This window comes from Microcebus murinus, chromosome 17, assembly GCF_040939455.1.
Source record: "Microcebus murinus isolate Inina chromosome 17, M.murinus_Inina_mat1.0, whole genome shotgun sequence".
In the NCBI taxonomy this organism is placed as follows: domain Eukaryota; kingdom Metazoa; phylum Chordata; class Mammalia; order Primates; family Cheirogaleidae; genus Microcebus; species Microcebus murinus.
Window position 1 is genome coordinate 58,703,768 of NC_134120.1, and position 18,617 is coordinate 58,722,384.

Below are 18,617 nucleotides of genomic sequence, written 5' to 3' on the forward strand. Positions count from 1 at the left end.
CGCCTGTAATCCTAGCACTCTGGGAGGCCGAGGCGGGCGGATTGCTGGAGGTCGGGAGTTCGAAACCAGCCTAGCGAGACCCCATCTCTACTAAAAATAGAAAGAAATTAATTGACCAACTAAAAGTATATATACAAAAAATTAGCTGGGCATGGTGGTGCATGCCTGTAGTCCCAGCTACTCGGGAGGCTGAGGCAGGAGGATCGCTTGAGCCCAGGAGTTTGAGGTTGCTATGAGCTAGGCTGACGCCACGGCACTCACTCTAGCCTGGGCAACAAAAGTGAGACTCTGTCTCAAAAAAAAAAAAAAAAAAAAAAGTGGAGCCTGAAGATGTGACTGAATTGCTGCACTCTCATGATAAAACTTGAAGAGGTGAAAAGTTGTTTCTAAGGATAAACAAAGAAAGTGATTTCTTGAGATGGAACCTACTCCTGGTGAGGGTGCTGTGAACATTCTTGAAATGACAACAAAGGATTTAAAATATTCCATAAACTTAGTTGATAAAGCAGCAGCAGAGTTTAAAAGGATGGACTCCAATTTTGAAAGCAGTTCCACTGTAGGTCAAATGCTGTCAAACAGTATTGCATGCTACAGACAAATCTTTCATGAAAGAGTCAATCAATGAGGTGAATGTCACTGTTGTTTTATTTTATCAGATTGCCACAGCCAGCCCGACCTTCAGCAACCACCACACTTATCAGTCAGCAGCCACCAACACTGAGCCAAGACCTTCGACCAGAAAAAAGATTACAACTTGCTAAAGGCTCAGGTGATCATCAGCATCTTTAGCAATAATGTACTTTTAAATTAAGGTATAAACATTGCTTTTTTTGGACATAATGCCATTGTACACTTACGACTACAGCCTAGTATAAACATAACTTTTACATGCACTGGGAAACCAAAAAAATTCATGTGTTTTACTTTATTGTGACATTCAATTTATTGTTTTGGTCTGTTTTGATATTGGACCTGCAATATCTCCAGAATATGCCTGTATCTGATAAGAGATTAATCTCCAAACTATATAAGAAACTCCTACAACTCAATAGCAAAAAACAAATAATCCAATTAAAAATGGGCAAAAGATTTAAGTAGACATACAAATGTCCAACAGGTATTATGAAAAGATACTCAACATTATTAAACATCAGGGAAATGCAAATCAAAACCACAATGAGACATACCATGCACCTGTTAGGATGGCCATTATGAAAAAACAAAAAATAGCAAGTGTTGGTGAGGATGGGGAGATATTGGAACCCTTGTATGCTGCTGGTAGGAATGTAAAATGGTGCAGCTGCTGTGGAAAACAGTATGGAGGTTCCTCAAAAAATTCAAAATAGAACCAACATATGATCCAGCCATCCCACTTCTGGGTATATATTCAAAAGAATTGAAATCAGGATCTCAAAAGAGATATCTACACTCCCATGTTCACTGTAGCACTATTCACAATAGCCAAGATGTGGAAGCAACCTAAATGTCCACTGAAAGATGAATGGATGGAAAAATGTGGCATATACATACAATGGAATCTTATTCAGCATTAATTAAGAAGAGATTCCTGCCATATGTAACAACACAGATGAACCTGGAAGACATTGTGCTAAGTGAAATAAGCAGTCACAGAAGGAGAAGTGTGGCTGACTCCATTTCCATGGCATGCCTATGACAGTCCAACTCACAGAGCAGAGGTGAGAATGGTGGTCTCTGGGGGGGGGGGTTGTATTCAACAGACACAAAGTTTCACATATGCAAGATGATTAAGTTCTAGAGATCTGCTGCACAACATTGTCCCCATAAATAACAACACTTCATTGTACCCTTAAAAATTTGTTAGATCTCATATCAAGTGTTCTTACCACAATAAAATAATAAGACAAAACAAAGGAGCAGGAGGAAACTTTTAGAGGTGGTAGATCTGTTTAACAACTTTCTTGGGATGACAGTTTCTTGGGTGTGTACATATGTTGAAACTAATCATATGTATACTTCATGTGCAGTTTTCTGTACGTCTATTAAATTATCATGAAAAAGCTATTAAAATTTTTAAAAATTTTGGTAATGACTTCACCATCACCCCCTTTAACAGTTTTACAAGAAAAAGTGAAATGTTCCATGTAAGAGCAAGTTTTGATACAGAGAAACTAAGAAAATAATGATATTCAGGAAGAGAAGAGACAAAAATGCTGGAGGTGGAGTCCAAAAACTCCACAGCAGGCCACATGGCTGGTTCTGTAAACTGGGGAGGCGACTAGTAAGTGGCCAGACAGCTGACGCTCCTCTGGCTGGGCCCCCCGCACCCGTGGGTTAGCAGGACATGCAACAATCAAAGCAGGGGTGCACACCCTCGCTGCTCACTGGCCATTCCACAGTGGGGCCCAAGAGCCTGGGCCATAAGCAGTGCGTGCCTCTGCTGAGCATCAGGCCACGGCGGGGCCACGGCAAAGGCCCACTGGAAAGCCTGCTCTGGAAGCCAGGCCTGCAGTCGCAGCTGGGAGAGGAAAACTTCCTGGCATTCCCAGCAGCAATTCCAAATACACCATCTGACCCAGGCCAAGATCCACGTGTGACCCACGATGACCCCGGGGTCTAGGGTGTGACCCACCATGTGATCAAGGATGATGCTGGGCGTGTCCCAGTGTGCCCCTGCCTGGCCCTCACTGCGGGAGCGGGGTGTTCAGGCTCCACTGAAGGACAGCTCCGCTGCGCTTCTGTAGTGCAGGCTGAACAACAGGATTCCAAGATTACTCTAGAAACCCGTCTTCTATTTTCCGAAATGAACATTTGGTTAAAATTGATTAAAATCGGGGACTGTTTGCACTTAGGATCACTTACGGGAATTCAGGTGAAGGGAGACTGCAGCTGGACATGTGGACAGCACTAAGACGCCTCCCTCTGGCGCCGCGCCTGGTGCGCCTGCGGCCCTTCGCTCTGCCCTCCACCCGCCCACCGCAACAAGGTCAACGACCTGACAGCCCCTGCGCTTTGCACTGTGCGAGAGCCCATCGACCTGGCCCTCCCACGCTCATTGCCGCACCCAAGCCCAAACAGGGAAAGCACGACTGCTGAGAAAGTGTCACTACACAAAGGAGGGGAATGGATCTGCATATCGCATGGACTCCCTCCGTCAGGCTCGGCACAGTGTGCTGGACCGACTGCATCTCCGCGCATTTCAGCTCCGCGCGGCACTTACCAAACAGTTGATGTTCAGAATGTTGTTACATTAAAAAATAATTCTAAGATAAAGTACCAGCTAAAATGATTTCAGATATAAAGAATTATGTAACTGTCCCTAATTGGCACAGGAAGGAAAGACGCAAAATGACTGTTTATCCCGTTGTATTTTACTGGTCCTTTTCAGCACATTGAATTTCTTTGTACAATGAAAACTTACAATAACAAAAAACAATTTTCTAAATTTCCTAAAAAAGAGGGATACCCTTTCTCATAGGTCACATAAGTCACCTAGAGCATATCCAAACTAGAAACAGAAAAGACTTAAAACAGAAAAGACTTAAAAGAGATGCAGAATTTCGATGTAACTGTGGACAACGTGCTGAGTGTCTTGTTCTTCATCTGCTCCAAGTGGAACCTTAACATCCTGCTTTCCAATAAATCCCTCAAAATGGCAGGGGTTTATCAAATGTGTCGACTTAAAAACAAATATATTCTACAAAATTGTTTATTTTAGAGGGAGGGTTCTTGGAAGATGCCAGTCTCCTCTACACAGGCTCCTCCGTGCTGGCTCCCTCATCCCAGTGGCCACTCCCCCGTCCTCTGTGCCTGCAGAGGTGGTCTCGCCGTGCGGACTGGCTGGCGCCTCTGTCTCCCGCACAAGGCCGTGAGCTCCTGACTGCCACTTGCCCAGATCCTGGACATGGCAGGTGTGCTGCTGAATGCCTATAATTGCTACTGAATAAACAAATGCCAAGCCTGTAACACGCCACTGACATCCTTCTCAATATAGAAGTTGTTCTAGGAATCAAAGAGTTGATTGATCTGTGGCGTATACTCATTCTTTGGGATATGCTGGCTTTGGCCTTGTTCTTGGCTTCCTCATTGGGAGAGGTGTGGGCTTGTGGTTTGTCTACGCTGACCTCTGGGGATGCCTAGGGAGGAGGAGGCCTGAGCACTCTAGGATCAGCACCTACGTCCCCATTCTGTCCCGATTCTTCCCTTGGGCCACCCTGCCTGCTGTGTCCTGCTCCACTATTTACTTGCTCTGCAGTGAGATCTGTGTCCGGACACCTGCAGCTGGCCTACTTCCTGCGTCTTCTTTCCCAGAGGATGAAGCTGGTTCGGGTCTAGGCAACGTGTGCTCTGTGATCTCACTCTGATCTGTGCTTCTCCTACGCCTCCGAGCCAGGACACTCGGAATCACGCTCTCTAGATGCTCCCGAAAGTGCCTGCAGAACACACTTGCTTCTCTGCAATTATGTTCAAGGTTCCATGCTGTGGCTTAGCATTTACTCACCTTCCTCACAGCGATTTTCTTCCACCTTGCAATAGAAACAAGCATTAATTTAGAACTCTACTGTCAAAAAAAAAAAAGTCCTACACATAACTGTACAGGAAGAATATCTGATTCTGGATTAGTTATCTGGCCCTCCACTTAAATGTTTTAAAACACTTTAAGCACAACTAAAAACGGCCCACTTTAATCAAAGCTTTTAAAAAATTTTATGTTCTTATAACAGTAGTTAAAAAAGTGTTCATTGCTTTAATGTGGACAGTTTTTCTGGTCAAATAAGAGTTTCTGAATTTCACAATGAATAGATTTCTTTAAAAAATATGGATAAACTTTTAAATTTTTTTGTTCATGCTGATTTACAGACAAACTCCAATCTCTCATGCTGGTGCAATTTATAAAATGAAGCTTCTAATATTGATTTGTAAAGCACTTTAATGGCTGGCGATAAAAGGAGCAATCTCCCTTCCATCTGATACCACTACACGCTGTTGCTCAAATTTTCTTCATCCTCTTGAGCCATCAGTTCCAGTAGGTAAACAGGCTCCAAGTCGCTGCTACATCCTGGGAGCTTTGGGTACATAAGGCATCTGTCAGCCGCTCCTTGATGAACAGGAAACCGGCTGCCAGGTGCGAACTTGGGTTTCATAACTGCTCTGCTAACAGTTTACATCCAGGGTCAATAACAGCATTATGCATTTATGTGCAAATATCAAAGCAGTCAAGCTCCTACCTTCCCTGTACTTTCCCACCTAATAAAACCCCCAAGAAAGGGGGATGCCTGGCATACTGTTGAGAGATTTCTATGTGAACCCTTGTAATAATATTATTGACCCATACTGTTGCCATACACAGATTGTTATTTTTCTTTTAGATTCTTGTCATTTCTCTTTGACTACACTGTGAATTTTTTCAGGGCTGAGAATGTGTGTGCTCTGTGCCTTGGTTACCCAGGGGAGCACCTGACACATAAGAGACCCTTCAAGAAATGGAAATGTTCATGCTTGGCAAGGAATATAAGAGACTCAATGAACAAAGTGACCTTTCCCTTGTAACTCAAGGTATGGATACAATCACTCTTTATCTTCCTATTACGCCAAAACATCCTCTTCCCAAACTTCTCCTAGGAGAATTTCGCTTCCTCAGAATGAAAACTCACTTTTTAACTACAGGAAAACACACCCAGTGAAGGTTAATCCAAAGCATTGTGGTGCAATCCTGCATCTTCTCTAAGTCTCTTCTGCTAGCATTAGAGAGAAGTGGGTGTGCCTTGTCCGCATTCGTCCTTTATGCTCTGCCAGCAGCTTTGCCTGCACCTCCGCTTATCCGCGCTTCCCCAGAGCAGCGAAGGGAGGCGTGGCAGGAAGGGCTGCAGAGACTTGTCTAACTCTTGAGGAATGCGATGGGAGCGTCCCTAACACCCTGTCTTCAGGGCATCAGGCAGAACCCAGCAACAGCAGTCACCTTCCAACTCCCCCCGCTGACGCAGGTGCGGGCCTGGGGGACAGTGCGTGTGCCTCTCTGGGTCTCCAGGGAAGTGCCGACACCTCAGTGATGCATTTTAGAGGTCTTCTTTGTTGAGAATAATTTACCATCCCCCAGAACTGTAGTTAGAAAGGTCTCTAAAGGATGCTTTTCTATTCAGAAACCACAGCTTTCAGGAATGGGCCCCTGTTTCCTCGCGGCCCGAGGCAGGCTCGCTGCGGCGTGTCCGCCCCTTCCCCGCTGGCTCCGCCTCTCCCGACCCTAATTCACGGACATCTTTCACCTACCTCTTTTCCTAATAACAGATTTTTAAAAACAGACTATTTTTAGAGTGATTTTAGGTTCACAGCAAAACTGAAAGGAAGGTCCAGAGAGTTTCCACAACGCCCTGTCCGCACACGCACCTCGCCTCACCCGTGAGCACTCCCCAGGGACAGGTGCGTGTGGGCAGCCAACAGACCTGCACTGGCACGCCATCGCATGAGTCCACGGCTCCACCAGGGCTCGCTCCTGGTGTGCTCCACCTGTCCATCCCCAGCCCGGGGGTTCTGGAACAACAGTGGACAGTTTTCACTCGGCCCCTAAACACAATCAGAAGCATTGCTTCAGCTGATAGGATCTAATTTTCCTGTTTTTCAGCAAAAGAGTTGGTTTGCCACCTTAAAAAATAGATATTAAGTGTTACTAAATCTAAGGCACCAAGTAAATTATTCTGGGTGCTGCAAAGTAAGGAATAATCATTTAGGGTTCTTCGCTTACTCTTACCTGTTTATGACACGCAGTAGGGTTTTGGAAATCTACCGATTATCACTTCCAGTGTCATGAGCTGATTTCAGGCTGCAGAAGCTAGGTCTTATCTCTGAAAATGCTTATATTTGGAAAATTTTTTTCCAAATTTCCTGAATAAGCTAGAGACTTTACTAGATTTCTTTGTCTCAGTTCAACTGAAAAATGTGCTTGCCATGCTATAATTTCACTCTACAAGACACATTAGCCCGACAGTGTCGACAGCAAAGTCGCTGTGGCAGAGGACTGTGGTTGGGCCAGAGGACTCATGGCCAGTGTCAACACAAAGTCATCGCTTTGTCATCAGGGACCCGCATGAGCGCAGAGATTGGGCGATTCCTTGCCCACCCCCCTCCTCTTCACGCCCAGGAGTAACCGTCATCCCAGTCTCGTCTGTGCCCCAAGCGTTCCTGGGTGGTGCACGGTGAGCAGTGGCCAGTGCTACGTCCTCTAGTGCCCAGGGCTCCCAAGGGCAGGCGCCTTCACCACCTCAGCGCCCTCCCGTCCTCTCCACTCTCCAGCCTCCCGCACCCCCCTGTTCGCGAACCTGAAAATCCAATGGATTTCTTTTCAGGCCTTGTCTCCCTTGAACTCCCGCTGACCCCTCCCTTCACCCCAAGACATTGCTACAGGGCTCTGTCATCCTTCACACTCTTCCTCCTCCACTCCCTTCTGAAAAGCTGGTGTTCCACCTTCTGTCCTGGGCCTCTTCCCTTCTCCCTCTGCCCGTTCTCCCTGGGTGGCGTATCCTCCTGGGGCCAGTGGGCTGATGGCGCTGGAGGGCACGTCTGTGTCCCCTGGGCATTCTCCCAGAGCTCCAGACCCACGGCCAGCACCCGGCTACTTCCCAGACACGGCTCCCAGGCTGCCCCAGGACTCTCAGTCTCAACATGGTCAAAAGGGACCTCACCCTGCTCTTCCTCCCGCTGCCTCTCCTCTGAAATTCTTCACCACAGAAATGTCACCACCATTTTACTTCAGGGTTTGGCAAGACTTCTCTGCCCCCATCCTTCCTTTCCTACGTCTCCCTGTTACCAGGTCCTCGAGGGTGTACTTGGCCCCACCCACAGCTGCGCCTGCCCCTTCCTCTTCCTCATCCCCCATGCCTGCGGTCCCTCCTCACATCTCTTGCCTGGCCAGCCCCCTGCACCTGTCTCCGCTGGCCGGCGCTGGGCGCCAGGGCAGGCTGCTGGGGCGTGACCCCAGCCAGCCACACACAGAGGGCTGTGTGCCTGCGGCCGGCGAGCTTTGTGCAGATGTGCCATCTCCGGCTGTAAACTTATGTTAAGTGACTTCAGTTAATTTCACTTAATCCTCTCAGGAAGCCCATGGCATTGGGTTATTAACACTGGGCCGGGCGCCGAAGCTCTGGGAGGTTTACCTGAGCTCACGCAGCTGGAGGCTGGGGTGCCAGGACCTCACCCAGGGTCCGTCTGACTCCAGCGCCACATTCCTGGCTGCCAGCTCCTTCTGCAGCTCACAGTGGGTTGTGGGAGATCCCCAAGGTTCGAGAGAAGTAGTCACCAAATGGTCACATACTCCAGGGACACACCTGTCCACCAGCAGCTGGGGTGTGTTCCCAGGCCCCATACTGATTGTCCATCCAAACACCAAAGGGTTTACAAGTCAAAGAGGGCATTTTTGACATAGTGCTCTGAACTTCCCATGTTTTGACAAGTCAAAACACAAGATAAATTCCTGGGATGAAAGTAGACTTCCTATAAGCAATGACAGCAAATTATAGTTAATATAGTTTATACAATATGAAAGTTTTAGCTAAAATATGACAACCTTACAGCATTCTCTTCCCAGACTACAAGGATGTGTTATACTTTTGTGAGTTTAGGAAAGTTAAGGAACAGCCAGAGCACTTGGGATTTCTACTGATGTTAAAAGCCATTGCACCACAGGAGGCTGTGGCAATAAACGAAGACAGCAAAATGACAAGGATGTGCCCAGGTTACTGCCCAATTCAAAAATTGCTGTCTTTTCTTGGTCACTGTAGAAACTACTTTTTTTTTTTTTACCCTAGAGTAGAGAACATTCCTTTTTTTGGTGACTGTACCACATATTTCCTCTTAGAGCAACTACAGGCATAGACTGAGGTCATGCCAGCATTCTGCTACAGAAGAAAACCAGCAAATGTCCCAAAGATACCACTTCCTTTTTGAAAGATGTATTCCTGACAGAGAATTACCAAACACACAAGATGTAATAGGAAATATTAATAATTGAATAAAGGAAGAACACATGAATTCTATCCACAGGTGACCATTTTAAATTCGAGTAACAATCTGGAAAAGGAATATTATCAAAGTAATAGTTAGGTGGGACATGATGGCACTTCTCTAACAGGAATGCGGTGAACAGAAACTTTCCATCAGTCAATGAAAGAGGTAGAGGAAAAATCAAGGGCATCTACTCCATGACAACTTCACGAACTCAGCGGCAGAAAAATCCACTTGGAGAATGGCGCACACAACTTTCTTTGCTGTGTGTGTTCAGACACTGAATGTTTCGACCCCATGCCCAGTCGATTGTGCATTTAATTGGTGCAGACTCAGGACCGTTGCCAACAGCCCAGTGCACAGGCTGCAGAAAGGTTTGTGTGGCCTGGGGTAGATCAGATGCCAGAATCAGTGACCCATGGACTCTGATCAGTCATGTAGATTGTGTTTTATTAATTTGAGCTAATGCTTAAAAATAACTAGGTTTTAGATGAAAACTGCCATTTCCACCTCATTCTAGAAGTCCAGAAGACCTGGCACCACTGGGCCTGTGTTCTCACAAGGCAACAATGGGATGAGGCTTAGACACAGCCGTCCCTGTTAGAAGGGGCATGCACTCTCTGCCTTACCCCTTGTGGGCTGATGGTCCCAGTCCCAATGCTCACGAAGCCCTAATTCCCCAATGTGACTGTATTTGGGCACTGGGCCTTTAAGGCAATAATTAAGGTAAAGAGGTCCCAGGGTAGGTTCTAATCCAAGGGGTCTGGTGTCCTTGTAACAAGAGGAAAAGACGGCAGATCTCTCTCTCCTCTCTCCCTCTCCCCTCCCCCCTCTCCTGTGTACACATAGTGGAGAGGCCATGTGAGGATACTGCAAGGTGGCCATCTGCAAGCCAGGAAGCGAGCCCTCACCAGAAACTAACCCTGCTGGCACCTTTATCCTGCACTTCCAGCCTCTAGAATTGTGAGAAAGTAAATGTCTGTTTTTTAAGCCATCCGGCCTGCAGTATTTTGGTATGTGAGAAAGCCAACTAACATGCAGCTCACTCTGCGGACATCAGAGGCATTGGAGAATCCCTCTCCTTGCCAACCTCCCACTTCCAGTCATCTGACCTCTTCCCCAAGCCCAAACCCTCCCCAACCCTACTACATGCACTCTAGCTTGGACCCCATGATCACTTGCTTGGACTGTTGCCTTCTAACTGGAACTTCCATCTTATTTCCATCTCATGCCTGTACCTCCTTAAAACCCAGCCATGGTGCTTGAATGATGCTCCATCTAAAAATTAAAGCATGACCATACCACTCTCGTCTTAAAGTTCTTGTTGTGACAGTGGCCTCCAGATTCTTGTGCTGTTGCTCTAGAATCATATGGGGTGCTGCGTCCTGTGCAGGAGAGAAAGCTTTGTCATCAGGATTGACCTGATGGGGGAGTCAGAGCTCATCAAGAAACTATGGAGTAACGCAGACTGTTAACAGTGCTATATGAAAGGCACAAATAGAATTCACAAGAACACAAGGAGTTAGACATTTATTCCCACTGGAGGACTCTGGCAAAGTTCCCTAGGGGACTATCCTCAGACTAGTGGGCACAGAGTAAGGAAGGGCACTGGAGGGAGTGTGCCTTCCCTGAATGTGAGTCATCTGTCCCCAAATGCCAGGCTTTCAGTGCACATTTCCAGAATAAATAAATGAATGGAGTCAGTGAGCAAAAATAAATGGCTATTAGACACAATGGCAGCAGAAGCAAGCATCTGAGGATATCATTAATGGTCAATAAGTCATGCTTATGATTCAAAAAATTTCTGGCTAAATCCATTCTAAACCTTAACGAAACCAAGGACCTGTCTGTGCATAACTCAAACCTACGCAAAATCTGATAAACAATGTCAGCCCAAAATTCAACAGTACGTGTTTTAATATTGATATTGTTGGATGGTGGACACAATACACTCTCCCTGCCAAGTGTGAGTCATTTGATTCAGTTTCATTTCAGATACGATGCTGATATATAAGCTCTATGAGGCTATGAGATGGTCTTTAAAGAGTACAGTCATTCAAAATGTATTATGAGAAGTTGACTCTTTAGAGCTTACCATTCCATTCTTTAGAATTTATCTCGACTTCCTTCACAGATTCAGAGTTTATTAATTTTTTATTACATATCAAGCATTTTCTGCTTCACATGTCCTTTTGTTGTTTTTGAAATTATGTTCAACTGTACAATCACACTATCACATACTGTCACAATTCTAGACCTTATTTGTCTTATCCTTCTTTGTTGTTTCTTAAGAGCACAATTCTCCCCCTTTTGAGTTATTTTAATCTGATGCATGTTTAAAAGTTTGGCTAGAGTAATTTCCAATTAATTTATTTCCAGAAAAATATGTGGGTAGGGGAATATTTTGAGCACCATACATATCCTGAAGAGTTCCCTTACCCTCACATAACAACAAAGGTTTAACTATGTGCGAAATTCTAAAATTATAATTCTGTATCCTCAGACCTCTGGAAACATCTGCTCCACCACATTCTAGAAGTTAGCACTGCAGAGGAGACTCTGTTGCTGGTCAGTCCTCTTCCCTTTTGAGGTAACCTGCGTATTTATTTTTTGTTCTTTGTTTCTCCCTCCATATTCCCCTTTGCTTTAGAATTCAGATATTCTACCACAATACAGCAGCTATGTTTATGTTGCTTTAATTATTCCTTCTTGCAGTGGGTGAGTATGGTCAAACTCAGTATTTATTGTTCTCTAGATCTTAAGTTGTATTTATTTATAAGCGGGCATCTTTCTAAAGTCACAGCTAGCTCCTTTCCTGAGCACAGCAGAGCACAGGCCTGAACAATTGTTCCTACTTGTATGCCACAGAGCTGGACTCAGAAGCCCCACATCATCTTCTTATTATTTTGCCTTCAAATTTAAAAGGCAACAAGTAGCATCAAGAATTCACGACATTTTTCTTTCATTCCATAGCAGAGTGCATAGAAAAGTGTTTTCTGTTTGTTCATTCGAGCAGGCACATTCAATACTTGCTAAAGCTAAGCTGTGAGAAATACTACTAGTTGGACAAGCAGCTAATTCTTGCCCGCTCTCTTGCACGCAGTCGGCACAGGGCGCAGCCGCGGCACGCCACTGTGGCGTCGCCGCTTCCGAAGAGGAGCCCGGGGTTGCACCCCTGTGCAACAGGATACCAGTGCCCTGTCCCCAGCGGCTGGCGTGACTTCGCACGGGCACCAGCCCACCCCTGCAGACAGCTCGGCTGTCACAGCGACACTGGGATAAAAGCTTTGTGGCCAAGCTAAAGGGCCTCATGACCTCCTTTCATCTGTGTTCTTAAAGCCGACTGCGGCCGGGCTGCGGCGGCGGCAGGAAACGGGGCTCGGGCGGCCCAGCGCGGGCCTCCCGGGGCGCGCCACCCGCGGCGGCGCCAGGCGGGCACGGGCGGGCCGTGCGCCCTCGGCCGAGTCGCCGCGCCAGGCCAGGCCGTCCCGCCCGGCTCCACGACCCGGCTCGGCGCCGGCGCCGCGTGCGTCCCGCCCGCCGCCGCCCCACCTACCCAGCAGCAGCAGCCGGTGCGTCCGCCGCAGGTCGCGCTCCTGCTCGCGCAGCGCGCGGTCGATGCCGCGGCTGACCCTCCTCGCGTCCCGCGCGGCCTCGCGCTCCTCGGCGCGCGCCGGGCTCCCGCCGCCCCAGCGGAGCGCGGGCCGGGCCGGGGCCGGGGCCGGGGCCGGGGCGGGCGGCGCGTCCTGCTCGGGCGGCTCCGAGGCGGCGCAGGGCGCGTCCCCCGGGCCGCCGAAGAGCAGCGGCCGCAGGCTGTAGCACAGACCCATGAGGGCGCGCGCTCAGGCCGGCGCCCCGCGGAGCGGCGGGAGGGCCGCGGGCCGCACGCCGAGGGCCCGCCCCCCTCCGCCCCCGAGGGCCATGGTGCACGTCCGCGGGGCGCAGGGGCGGCGGCCCGGGCGGCTGGAGATCACCTGGGAACGCCGAGAACCGGCCGAGCCCCCCGTCTCCGCGAGCCCGGCCCGGGTTACCCGAATGCTGCCGTTCGCTGCCGTAAATACTGCCGCCCTAGCAGGTCCCCGCTACCGTAACCGCCGCCGCGCATGCGACTCTCTGCTACCGTAAATACCGCCGTGCGAGCCCGGCGCGCAACTGCACACAGCGCTGCGGTGGCGGGGCTGTCGCTACCCGGAGCTGCTGCGGGAGCAGTCAGGGAACCGCTGCGGGCCGCAAGCGTGGCCCACGCCTGTCACCCTAACACTCTGGGGGCTGAGGCGGGAGGGTCCCTTGAGCTCAGGAGTTTGAGACCAGCCTGAGCAAGAGCGAGACTCCGTCTCTGCAAAAACAGAACAGCTGGGCGGGTGCAGTGACACATGCCTGTAGTCCCAGCTACTCTGGAGGCTGAGGCAGGAGGATCGCTTGAGCCCAGGAGTTTGAGGTTGCGGTGAGCTGTGATGATGCCTCTGCACTGTAGCCTGGGCAACAGAATGAGACTCTGTCAAAAAAAAATAAATAAATAAAAAGAGAGACAGCGACAAAAGAAAACCACGGTGGCCTTGATCCTGCACAGCGATAAATAAGAATGGAAAGCGGGTGCAGACATAGAGATGCTGGCTTTATAGCCGTCGATTCCATAAAGTGTTACTTGTGGAGATCTCTGCACCTCGCTACCGCTTTTCTGCTCACCAGCATCTTACACACGCACACACGTCCACACTCTCTTGATCCCTGCTTTAATACTGTTACACCTTTGACCTCGACAAAGTCTCTGATTCTGGATGTCCATGACACCATTTTTAGCAATCGTGACACTTAAAAATTTTAAATGAGCACATATAATTGTCATATACTATTTACATTTGCTAAAATAGAATATGAAATTGCACATTTTATTGTATTTCTTAATCCACAATATAGTGCAGAGAGGAGCAGAGGCACTTTCAGATTGGGTGTTCTCCAGGTCTCTGCAGATGAGACGCCCCCAGAGGCCCCACCTTCTCTGTTATTTCCCACATACTACACTTCATCTTATGGAGCTTTTGCAACAGGTGAATATTTCAATATAACTTGTAAGAAACCTGCTATGTTAATTTCTAGGAAAATGATATGGGATATTATTACTGATAGTTAAATATACCTAATATAAATCCCATCATACCCCAGTTTCGTCCATTTAATGCCTCGCAGCATGCAGCACAGTGTATGCTGTGCTAGTTGGCGCTGGGTGTAAATATTTCATTTGATTAAAATTTTAAATATGAAGTTGGGGATCCAGAGCTCACATTTCTTTGGGAGCCCTGTTAATAGCACATGTATATACAATGTAATACTTTTGATCTAACATTGTCTCAAAACATTCACCAAAATTATGGCATACTTTCAGATCTTTGAGCAGTACAAGAAAGGAGGAAGGACTATAGAAAGTCTAACTTGGGAAAACATAAAAAGTTACTAAATATCACTGTCATTTTCACTATTCAGCCATTCATTTGTCCATTCAATCATTCACTTAATTAATATTTATTAGGTATCTACAGTGTGCTAGGCTTTCTTGCTGGTGAGGCAAAAGACATGAGTCCTTGCGAAATTTATACATTAGTGAGGTAGTATTTCAATCATATAAACACAAGTAAATATATTTATTATACATTGCAAATTATTCAAGTGCCATGAAGGGAAACAGCAGGGTTTTCTGAGGATTAAGAAGGGACTTTCCCATTCACATTGGGGTGGAGGGAAGAGTAGTATGGGAGACAGGTAAGGTCTTTGGGGAAAAAAAGGAATATATGAACTGAGACCTGAGGGACTGATAGCAATTGCTCTTCTGTTATAACTCACTAGCTAAACTTTATCAGCTAGTATCAAGTGAGAAGGTTAACATTTTATTTATATGTTAAAGCAAGCTGAAAATGAAAATAAATGTAGTATGTATTTTTTAAACTTAAGTACATTGTTAGAGACTAAGACCCTCAACACCCCAACGACTTGTCCTACACACGGGCCTCGCCCTGGAAAATTCCCAGGAGGAAAATAAGCACCCAACCCTCCAGCTATAGCTCCGAGAAGAATGCATTTCAAGACGTGCTTGCTCCAGGGTGTGCTACCTGCAATTGTTTGCTCCAGGGTATGCTACCTGCAATTGTTCCGGACCCCCGCCCAGTTGAGGTTGAGTGATCAGTTACAAACAGCTTCGAAGCCGATAAGATGCTAATTGGGGCTGATTGACCCAAACCTGAGCCTCATCATCCCCCCACTCTATTTTTCTGTTCATACTTCCTTGTTTCTGTATGATTATAAAACCAGCAGAAAATCTAAGTAAAGCAGACCTTGACAACCCTTTGCTTGGTCTAGTTCCTTTCTCTCGCCCATCTCTTTCAGGCAAGGTCCCCCTTGACCCCCGCGAGTAACAGAAGGTCCCGTGGGTTGGGACAGTACGTAAATCAAAATGTGGCCCCTTGTTGAAAAATTAAGAATTTCAAGACAGTGATAGCAGAGCTTTAAATCAAGTGTGGGGCCCTGTGTGAATTTGCAAGTCACATGAGCATGAAGTCGGCTCTATTTTCTGACTTGAAATGTTAGAGAATAGAATTTGGAGCTGGGAGAAAAGCCAGACAGTCAGCAGTGAAATGATAGAAGGGAGGGAACTTCATAGGTGTCGGCCCCACAAATCAATCTGTATATAAATCTATTCAAGTCTTTGGCAGATCACTAAACAACAGTAGATGAGGGAGACCCTGATGGCCTGACAAGACACCATAAAAGCTAAAAGAACAAAGATTTCAGAGGTGCTTCTCACTTTAGGGAAAACAGAGTTTGGAGTTCGAGTCCAGTCAAGTGAACTGGTTTATAGAACAGAACAACAACAAAAAAAAATCCCAAAAATGACTCATTAGAGAAATATAACAGAATTCAAAGTCTCTACAACATACCATTCATAATGTCCATGTCCAATAAAAAAATCACTAGATATGCATAGAGGCAGGAAAATATGGCCCAAAGTTAAGGGGAAACTGATGTAAATTGATGCCTAGATGACCCAGATGTAACAATTAGCAGACAGGGATTTTAAAGCAGCTATTAAAAACATGTTCAAAGATTTAAAAGTAGATGTACATATAATGAATGAACAGATAGAGAATCTCAGCAGAGAAATTAAAGCTGTAAAAAGAAACAAATGGAAATACATTCACTGGATGTGCCTAACAGCTGGTTTAAGATAGAAGAACAAATTGATGAACTAGAAAATAGATCAATAGAAATGATCCTATTTGAAGAAAAGAGAGAAAAAACAATTGAAGAAAATGAATAAATCCTCAGACACCTGTTGGTCAATGTTATTTGGTCTAATATGAATGTACTTAGAGTCTTAGAAAGAGACTAGAGAGGCTGGGTGTGGTGGCTCACGCCTGTAATCCTAGCACTTTGGGAGGCCAAGGCAGGAGGATTGCTCAAGGTCAGGAGTTTGACACCAGCCTGAGCAAGAGTGAGACTCCATCTCTACTAAAAATAGAAAAATTAGCCCACTGAGGTGGTGGTTACCTGCAGCCCCAGCTACTTGGGAGGCTGAAGCAGGAGGATTGCTTGAGCCCAGGAGTTTGAGGTTGCTGTGAGCTAGGCTGATGCCATAGTACTCTAGCCTAGGCTGAATGAGACCCTGTCTCAAAAAAGAGAGAGAGGAGAGAGAAAATGAGACAGAAACAATATTGGAAGGAATAGTGGCCTCAAATTTTTGAAATACAAAGACAACTTATAAATCCAAGAAACCCAATGAAGCACAGTCAGGATAAATACTCAGAAAATCACACTTAGGCACATATAGTAAAACTGCTGAACTCCAAATATGATAGGAAAGTTTTGAAAATAGTCAAAGAAAAAAGAGACATTATGTATGGGAAAAAACATATAGTTAATGTTGGCTTTTTATCAGAAACAATGAAGGTCAAAAGGCAACAGAATGGTACAGTTGAACTACTGAAAAGCAAATGGCTATCAAACCAGAATTTTATATCCTACAAAATTATATTTCAATAATAAAGGTGAAAAAAAAATTAAGATAAAAAAATCTGAGAGAATTTGCCATTAGCTGACCAACACTATGAAAAATGTTAAATGGAACTCTTTAGGCTGAAAGTGTATGACATAAGATGTTACCAGATCTAGGGGGAAATAAAGATCAGCAGAAATGGTAAATATGTGGGTAAACAAAGTCTATATCCTTTGTTTTAAAATTTTTAAAAAAACACAATCCTGTTTAAGAAAAAATAATAGTAGTATATCATGGGTTTATCATGGGTTTATGATGTATACAGATGAAATTGTGTGAAATATATGAAAATGTTACAAAAGATAGGGGTGGAGTGCCGGAGCCAGCCGGCGACTGCGGCACCTGGAGTTAGGGGCGAGGCTGAGAAATGAAGAGACAACACACAGATGGGGACGGGAGGACGGAGTCCTTGCTGACTGCCGCGCCGCGTTCATTTCAGTTGCTATATTTATACAGATAAGAACAAAGGAGAAGCAAAATGCAATGGATACATGTCTTCGTTAAACCAGAAAACAAAACAGTTCTTGTTTTTTCTCAACCATGCGTCATTTGGATAGCCTTTTCCCTTGCTTAAGCAGTTTTCTAGTCTACAACTTAACTTTCTTCTGATATCAATAAAGCTACAAATACTCAACTATGATCACTCAGTGCAAGGAAAAGAGCACCCGAGCGTGACTGACAGTCCTGGGAAAGGAGTGTGCAGGGCTTCGGGGGGCTATAAGCTACGAGGGCTGTGTGCACAGGATGACTTCAGTGACCTTCCATAACTGCTACTGCTGTCTCCAGCACCCCCCGTGAGCTGGGAGAAAGGCCAAGAATGTCAGAGCTCTGAGTCAAGGCGCCAGGTGCTGTGTCTCAAAGACCCCAGTTTTCCAGGCAGCAACCGCACTTTAACTCTCCCGTGTCCAGGACAGCTCCCGACAGTGGAGTACAGGAACTATATTCTCACAAAATCCCAATATTTTATGTCAAATGGTATAATATTAACTCTAAGTAGATTATGATAAGTTACCAATAGGACTTTCTGTGGCGATGGAAATATTCTATGTCTACTTTGTGATATATAAGGCAGCCACTAGCCACACACACTCATTGAACACTTGAAATGTGTACTGTGATGAAAGAACAAAATTTTAATTTCATTTAATTTTGATTAGCTTAAATTTTAAATTTAAATAACCATGTGTGGCTAATAGCTATCACTTCATACAATGCAGCCCTGGAGTAACCACTAAAAAAATAATGTAGTTTATTTTTCAAAAGCCAATAGAAAAATAAAACTGAAATCTCAAAAAATTCAGTTAAACCCAAAGAAAGAAGGAACAGAGAGAAACAAACAAATGAACTAAGTAGGAAACAAATAGCAAAACAGCAGATTTAAATCCAACCATAATTAAATATAAATGGACTAGACCCCCCAAATAAAAGGCAGAGAATATCAGAGTGGATAAAAATGAAAAGAGCCAACCCTTTGCTGTTAATAAAGCACACACTTTAAATACAGACACAAATAGGTTGACAGTAAAGAGAAGGAAAAATATATACCGTGGTGTTAAAGACTGAATGTACCCCCTCCAGTTCATGTGCTGAAGCCCTGACC

At 45.8% G+C, this 18,617-nt stretch overlaps 2 protein-coding genes across 2 annotated transcripts in view; both read right to left on the bottom strand.

Moving 5' to 3' along the window:
• Positions 1 to 12,818, bottom strand: part of GNAL (G protein subunit alpha L) — a 163,180-nt gene extending 150,362 nt beyond the window's left edge. Inside the window, exon 1 of the mRNA XM_020282328.2 lies at positions 12,530 to 12,818. Within this exon, the coding sequence (XP_020137917.2) occupies positions 12,530 to 12,803 (274 nt within the window). The 5' untranslated portion in view covers positions 12,804 to 12,818. The remainder of the gene's footprint in view (positions 1 to 12,529) is intronic.
• The window catches only part of CIDEA (cell death inducing DFFA like effector a), a 511,919-nt gene that overhangs the window by 339,336 nt on the left and 153,966 nt on the right, over positions 1 to 18,617 (bottom strand). The window lies entirely within an intron of this gene.